Genomic DNA, 8527 nt, shown 5'->3' with positions numbered 1-8527 from the left:
GTAAGAAAAAGGAGAGAATGTGATCTGCATGCAGGTTAGCCTTGCTGTGAGCTATCTGCGTGTCAAGAATATTTGCAAACTTCATTAATATAAATAAGGGCAGGGAGGAAAGAGATGGTTTACCCCAGAAGAAAACAGCATCAAAATCAGTCCGTGATGATTAAGCCTATGACAAAATGAGCAAGACAAGGAAAGGATTTTGCAAGTATTCCCATTGCTTCTCCCTAGGGTTAATTATTCGGATGTAGAAAATGCAGGACAACTTGGAAAGACAAAAACTAAACTTGCTTCCCAGGCCTTGCCACCTTTAATACCTATGACTGCTGACACTGAAAAGCCAGGTTAAAGTGTACATGACCTGTCAGAGCACGGTGCTCGCCATGGGATAGCTGTTTTCTGCTGACTGAAAACAAGGGAAGACAGCCCATAGTTCCAGGACCCGCAGGGTGCCATGGTAACCACTAGGACTCCAGCAGCGTGTGCCACCTGCAGACCTGCGTCCCCTTCGACTCCTTCATTTCCTGCCAATGACTTTGCTCTTCCTCTCCACTGCTGTTCTGACCCATAGAAATCCAGCCGATCATCTCTTTGCGCTTCATGCTGCGTCTGTTGTATATGGAGATCATTAGTGTGACATCAGAGAGCTGGAAGAGGGCAACCTGGAAGATGAAAGTTTCCTTGTAGACAGGGTTTGGCTGTCCTCGACGGATAGAGGTCTTGCAGCGAGACATCTCCTGGCCCATGGAGTTGAGCAGGCAGAGCTTTCCATAGGTGTCTAGGACAAAAAAGAGGAAATAATACATTTGGCACAGGTGACAGACTAAATGAAAGCCCTGAGTGGTCAAAATATACCCCAAAAACCTCCTAGTAGAGCAGCTTTGCAGTGAATAACAGATGAGGGCTGGACTGCTCTCCTTAGTAAAATCCATGGGATGAGAAGCAGAAGGTGAAAGCACCTCTTGGATTTCTTCCTATTCAGCTGGGGAGAAGAAAGGAAGGAAACTGATGCATGTTTCAGCCCTACTTTCTTGGAAAGAGATGGAAATCTGGTTCTCAAGCCTAGCAAGCCTGTCTAAGACCAACAGAAACTATGAGCATCTCTACAGATTTTCCATATCAAATGGTGTGTCTGCACCTTCCCTCCCTCTTCCTCACAACCAAGCTTCATTGGAGCTTGTCTTACCAGGGCTTCCCTTGGCTGCACTTGCCTCTCCACCACCTTCCTTTGGAAGAATGCCTCTATGACCTATTATTTGAGATAGCAAACAAAAAGGGTTCTGGAAAAGAGGGAAAGGAAACCTGCATACACAGTGAAATTATTTGATCTCGCATGATGGTTTCAAGGCTTTTTTCCAAATTCTCATCTCACTTTTTTGGTAGACTCAGGGTCAATTTTATTCACTATTTAAGTTAATACAAGGAGTAAAAATTCCTGTAGTAGATACAGGGAAGGGATGGCCCAAGTCAGTGTTCCTGTAAACCCACCCTGAAAAGTCTTGCTGCCTCCTGTGTTAATCAGTTCACCTCTGTTATGTGGTCGCTAATACCGTGGTCTCAGGCAGAGCTGCGCGGTCCTAATGCTCCACAGACCCAGCTCAGTGTAAGCTTTCACCTCGTTTTGCACGTGACAGTAACAGATCACTTGGCTAGAAAAGTCTCCTCCTAACCCCTTCATAATCTGCGCCTGGGTTTCTGCGAGTATTATTTCAGAGTGTGCCAAAGATAGGAAATAAATAACTAGCCTCCGTCTCTTGTCTACAGCATGTCTATCCTCTTCTGTTCCCGTTTGATGTGCTATTTTACGCACTTATCTACTGAGCAACACAAGGTGTGAAATTACACTTCAGGTGTGAAAACACTTCTGTGTCTCCAAAGCAAGGCTCTCCGCTCCTCTCAAACTGTTCCACTGAAAAAGCTGTCAGGAGACTGACAATCGAGGAGCAAATTGTGAGCCTGCACAGCTGTACAGCTATCGAGTTACTGCGGGGAAAGTTCAGTCCAATCATTAGCTGGGGGTGCCAGCTTGGCTCCCAGCGTAACACTGGAGATGAAGTAGATCTTGCCAACAACGACCTACTCATTAGACAGAAAGGCAGAGCTCTGACATGAAAGTTTCCTGATTGTATCTGGGAAGGAAGAACTGCGTTATCAAGAGGTGGACTAATTCCCACAGTAACATTCAGTGTCGGTGGTGCTGAGGGACTGAATTCTGTAACAACTTCAGACCCACGAGAGACACAAAGCCCAAGAGACGACTCTCACTTCTAGCTCGACTCAATGTGAAACCATGCAAGGTAACTACCAGACACAATCTCTTGCAGCACTTGTAGAGATGCCACATTGCTTTGCACTGACAAACCGTAACGTGCGCTGAGGCATTCCTCACGTGGAAGCCCTGGTTGCTGGTCTGAGGCTGCAGGGAACTCCCCGCAAATAAAAATAAGCGGGGAGTAGGGGTTTTATGGATTTTTTTTTTTAATGTGTTCACCCTTTTTTCTGTGAGGAGGGGATTTCAAAATAGTGAAAAATCACTGCCAGGCTGATTATTAAAATACAAACAAGCATCTAATTTGTACAACTCCCTGTCCGAATTTTAAATTTTTTCTTTCTTTCAAATTGAAAGCTTACATTTTTACATAATTTCAGTGCATTTTACAAACCAATTCCAATTCCAAACCAGCAGGGCTTGTTTCTGCTGACATGCAAGAGAGGTGAGTGCCGAGGCCCAGGAATTCATGGCGATGAGACCCCCTCTATTTGCTCCTGGCCCAAAACCTCCACTTCTCTCCAGATATGTCCCTGGTGTCATATCGCTTTCCTCGCTACCCTCTGAGAACTGCTTTGCTGAGGGTGAGGGCATTTGATTGGGATCACAGTAGGGGCTGGGAACAGTCAGCAAGGGCAGAGCTGAGGCACGGAGTCGCACTGGAAAGGTCCTGCCCCTGGACCCCTTGGCAGCTCCTGGGAGGATTTCCCTGGCTGTGCTGGGGCAGGGGATAGGCTGAGCAGAGAAGCAGCATGCAGCCAAGGTCCGCTACGAACAGCCTCACTGCTACCCCAGCTAAGCATGGCAATGTGCAACATAATTAACAGCAAACAAGGTACTTTTTTAGCTTAGCTTCCCATGCTGCTTCAGGGAAAGGTCACCCACATATGCCTGCTTTTCTGAGAAGATGGGGAGAGGACTGAGGACTAGATTTTCTTCTGAGTAAGCCTTGCTATCATCCTTCCTTCTGACTGCTGCCAGTATTGACAGCTCAGGTGCGATCCATCACATCTAACCACAGGTACATATGTTTAAGTGGTCCACGACAGAGAAAACCAAGTTATAGTAAATACCATCAAAGCAGCATTCAGCAAAGATCTAGTAGACAATGCTACCACTACAGATGATTTAGGTTTTAACACTAAAGCAGGTGCCACAGTGCCACAGCTACACACCTCATAGCATGCTGTTTCAGGATGTCCCAGTTAATTTTCCAGGCAATGAATGTACAAGTTTCTTGCAGTCAAACTCTAGGATGTCACATCGCTGACTGAGGCCTCAACTTTTGCAAGGGAGGAACAATATAGGTGGCTTTAAAGAAAACCGAGCATCATACAACCAATGACTTCAACCCAACAGAGATCGACGTCAGAAAATTAGGCTTTTTTCTTTGATACACATCAGATCTGCTACATAATCGTGCACCAAGGTCCTGTCTATACAGTATGAAGGTCAGTGGGGATTCTGCAGGTACCATGTGGATCGGGCAAGAATGTGCAGGCTGGAAGGAGACTACGCTCAGGGCAGAGCTCATACCAGGAGCCCTATTAATCCCCATATAAACACAGGCACAAAACCAGAGCAAGTGACAACTAAATCAAGCTGCTAGTTCTTCTCAAATTTATTCCACTGGGTGCATTTTACCAGCCAAAAGAATCAAGCTTGCCTGAACAGAAATAAAAGAGTAGGTGTGGATAATATATTTAGCGTCTGAAATTTGCTTTGTGGAGCTGGTACGTATGAGGCTGAGCTGTTATTTTGCTTCACTAACTAGATTTTAAGTTTGTGGTTTGCCCCTACTGCATTGTGCTCCTCCTTGCAGCATCTTTTTAGGTGTCTCATCAGGAAACACTTCCTAATTCTCCTTGTGGTCCAGTCTGGAGCTCTGAGATGGAAAGCTCTCCCCTTTGGTTGGCTTTGCCAAAGAAAATCCATCCCCAGATACATGGTGAAATCAGTGGAACTACAGCAAGGATGAACTCGCATATTTACTGAGGAATGTATGTGTGAGAGCATCTATTCATTATGCGGGCAAACATTTTCCATCTAATTACATGCTCAGACCCAGTAATGGCCTCATTACTGTGGTATCTCAGCACTTTACGTTCTTCAGTGTATTTACTTGCATGCCACCTCTGTCAAGCATAAAAAGAGAGGAGAAATTAAGGCTTACGTTCTTTAAAATGCCTAAGCGCTCACCTTCTATTTAGGCACCTATCTCACTGACATGAAGAAGGGCAAGGCCTCTTAATATCTGGGAGTGTCTGAGACTGCAGCTTGCCCACAGTTACACAAAAGTCTGTCAAGAAGCAGGAACAAGGTCTAATTTTGCTGAGACCAATTTTAGCACCACATCCACCGGGCTCTCCTTTACATACAGGCTTTGGAACAGCAGTTCTTGCTACAGATCATTTTTACTCCAAACTCATCTGTCATTTCTGGTATGAGTGGATTGAGCAATGTTCACGTGTACATAAAATATCAACACCTCTGCATTTAATACTAGAATGAAAAGCACTAAATCAAGGAATGCTGCAAGAAGCCAGACACATTTTGGGCTGGTGCTGCATAATCTTACTCCAGAGGTTTGGCCAAACCTCTCCTCGTGCAGACTGCTCTGTCTCCATCAACGCTGCCCCAACCATAAAACACCTCTTGAGAGCTCATCTGCAAAGGCAATCGGTTTATCCGCGATTCTTCTAATGACCCATTTCTGTCATCATCCTGCTAAGGGAACTAACTGATAATGACAACTCAAGGGAATAATCAACTGTAATTTAGATGTTCCTGTTTTTGGAGCAGGGACCATAGCGGGCATTCTGCTTTCATTTACCCTGCGCTCCGCCATTATTAATAAAGCTGACCCATGAACAAAAACACTGCAATACAAAAGTATCCAACCCCCTGCTTGAGTTTGTATTTAGAAAGGAAATAAACAACCAAAGACTTCTGACTCCTCAGGTCTGTGGACTGCAGGGTACAACACAAGTGCTGTACGGACTTTCCCACCCGCGCTCCAGGCAAGCTAGCTCATTTCCAAAAGCAGTATAACCATGTCAGCGTGCTGCAATCCAGACGAATAACACCCGCAGTGAAATAAAGCCTTGGGCCTGGAGCTTAATTTCACCCAGCTGGCGTGCCCACACTCCTAGCCTACATAATAAACGGCAGCATCGTGTGGCAAAGCAGCCCCAGAGCTCAACTCCGTGCTGCTCTGTACAGCACAGCTCAACACGAGGTCTCGGTTTGAGACCCAGAAGACCACTGCTCCACTAGTCATGGCTGCACCTCCCCATTAAACTGGCAGTGGGGCAGGAAAGCTCTGAACCTGGCTCACTGCAGCTGGATTGGGAAAAGAGCAGGAAGGAGAATTAAACCCAAGCTTTTGTTCCCAAACCCACATCGTGAAAGTCTGGATTAGGCCAGAGGCAGCTTGTGGCCTACTCTATAAACCATACAAGAGCTGAGGAGCCAACTTTCCTTCCCCTATTCCACCGAGTCTCTGTTGCTCAGGTCCCCTCTCCTGTGGCTGGCAGCCATCACACAAGGCAGAGGCTGGGATCTGGCAGCCTTCTCCACACATGAGTTATCAGAGAACAGATCAACAGCACCTTTAATTTAAAAGGCAGCAGAAAGGAGCGCTCCGCACCTTTGCCCTGAGGGGAGGTAATTGCCACCATCAATGACTTGTTTTGTGCAAGGAGAGGAGGGCTCCCTGGAAGCAATGCCCCGGTATCTCTGGAAGGGAGGCTGCTCCAAGCTCAGTTCGTTGGTGATCCTCCTCTGCTGCCACAACACCCCATGTCCACTTCATTTTACAGTGCCAGCCTTCACCTGGGACACGCATAACACAGACACTTCCAGATGTACAAGATGACTTTCTTCTAATAAGGGCATTTCAACACCTCCCACAACATACACTGAGCTTTATGCATTGCTGCTGCCTCAGAGAGGAGGTGGGAATTTGAACTGGGAGCGTATCAGAACGCATGAATGCACACCTTCTCAGCCATGCAACGGTAGTGGCATGATGTAAGGACGCTTAAGCCTGGCTTTTCTCACCTCCAGCAGTGGTAACCACAGGCATGGCCTTATTATACAGTCTGTCATCAGATCTCTTGCAAACACTGCTCTGTAGAGTCACTGCAGATTTGCACTAAACATTCAGCTCCAACTGAAATTTGGAATTAGGAGAGTTCTACCCTGGAAGCAATGGATTTGTCTTCTGCTTGTTTTCAGAGGGGAAAAAAAATAACTTTTTTGTCTTGTTCACAGCTGTGGAAGTGGGAGAGGCATCACCATACAAATGCACTCCTTTGATTCAGAAATATCTTCATTTTTATACCAAGTGTAACATGGATTATACTTTTAATAGACCTTTTAGAAATAGAAAACTATTGAAAACTGTACTGGATAACTGCATGCTATGACTGGATGTCTAATTATCATGGAACATTCCCCACAAAAATCTCACAATCACCCCTTGAAAGTCCATTATTCTGTGACTTGCTTCTCTGAGCCTAATCACCCCCAGGTCTCACATGTGGTGGGAAGAGCTGTACCAAGCCAGTCCACCCACCCAACAGTACCCAATACCACATGCCTTAGTAAGTCTATAAAAATATGGCAAATCACTGGTTCTCTCCCAAATATTCTCCCAGTCTCCAGCAATTTGTGAGTCAAGAACTTCCTCAATCAGAGGCAGTGTCTTCATATTTAATGGTCCTCGGTGGATCTTTCTTCATGAACTTGCCCTGTGCTGTACCAAACTCAAGTAGACTTGTAGCATCCACAACGTTCTGCAGTGAGGAACTTGACAGCATAAGTGAAGAGCTGTCTCCTCTTCAGGACCCACTACCTCCTCGCTTCATTTTATGATCCGTTGGTTTTGTATCAGGAGAGACAACGAACAAGTGTTGCCAATTCACTTTCTCAATGACACTTATGATTTCATAGACCTCCATGAAATCTTCCCCTGTCTCCCTTTGTCATAGCATCATCGGAGGCGCAGTCTATTCAGCTGCAGCTCACTGGAAGCTGTTCCCATACCCCTGATTGTCTTGGACGTTCCTCACCACATCCTTCTGCTTCTGACATATTCTATTTGAATAGAGGGAGCCAGAACTGTATGCAGTATTCATTACACCGGTGACTGTATATTTACAGTCAAATATCCATTTTTCATTTTGTTCTCTGTATATTTCTAACCCTTAATTTGTTTTTTTCACTACTACTGCTGATCTTTGAGTGGACATTTTCCTGGAGCTATTTACTATAAGCCTAATATTTCACTTCCAAGTTGCTCTTAGTCCATTCAGATTAAGTTTGAATTCCGCCCCTGCCCCCATGACTACCTTCCACTCATCCACCCTTCATCTTCCACCTCGCTGCCCAGCTGCTCATTACTGCAACATCCTTCTGGGGCTCCTTGCAGCTGGCCTCAGCTTTACTACCCTGAACAAAACTTTCTCAGCTGATCTTATTGTAAGTTTATTCAAGCTATATTTAAGGATAGGCAACAAAAAGATGCAGAAGGAGAGGTGGTCTTGTACTGTGACTGACTGGCAAGTACTCAGCAGCAAGTAGCTGCCCGGCGTCTCTACTGCTCTGTTAACCAAGATCTCTGGAGGACTGACTCCGCCCCAGCTCACCCTGGTACAGGTCCCCCTTCTGTTACCGATGAGATAGAAGCATGAATTATGAAGCTTCAGAAGCTCAATCAAGTTCCCTGTTCAGAGCAAGATACACAGGTTAAAAGTTAATTTTTTTAATTCATCTTCCTGGCCTGATTGGGAGTAATTAAAGAAATCAACCTGTGCCTTAGTTCTCCAGGAACGAAACAGGGATAATAACTGTCCTTCCCTCACAAATAAGTTGATAAAATAAAATTCACTAATGGCTTTCAAGCACTCTGATACCAGAGCAACAAATACCATGTAAGGATCCTAATTTTTCTATGGGAGCATCTTCTGTACTTCTTGGCATTGTTATCTGTGGCTCAGGTAGATGTTTGTTTTCAGACGAGTTTTTACTCCAAGAACTTCTCCTGTTCCCAATAGAAATCCTGATAGCTTGTTCTCTCCCTCCTGTCTTTTCCAGCATTAATGCTATTGTATTTGTTTAATGGGGTTAATATGCTGCTGGTATAATAATGATCATGTACAGATGTAATTATTATGTGTGATTAATTCTGCAGCTGCTGAAAAGCTTAGAGGACTTTTCTTAGGCGAGGGAATATCTTTACAATAGTCCTTCTTAAAC

General features: G+C 45.1%; 1 protein-coding gene across 1 annotated transcript in view; it reads right to left on the bottom strand.

Moving 5' to 3' along the window:
- Nucleotides 1–461: 461 nt before the first annotated feature.
- Nucleotides 462–8527, bottom strand: part of SYT16 (synaptotagmin 16) — a gene marked incomplete at both ends in the record, with an annotated part of 40169 nt that continues 32103 nt past the window's right edge. Inside the window, one exon of the mRNA XM_082485712.1 lies at nucleotides 462–775. Within this exon, the coding sequence (XP_082341838.1) occupies nucleotides 462–775 (314 nt within the window). The remainder of the gene's footprint in view (nucleotides 776–8527) is intronic.

Source organism: Vanellus vanellus, assembly GCF_965231255.1.
Source record: "Vanellus vanellus genome assembly, chromosome: 6".
In the NCBI taxonomy this organism is placed as follows: Eukaryota; Metazoa; Chordata; class Aves; order Charadriiformes; family Charadriidae; genus Vanellus; species Vanellus vanellus.
This window is presented reverse-complemented; position numbering and strand designations above follow the sequence as displayed.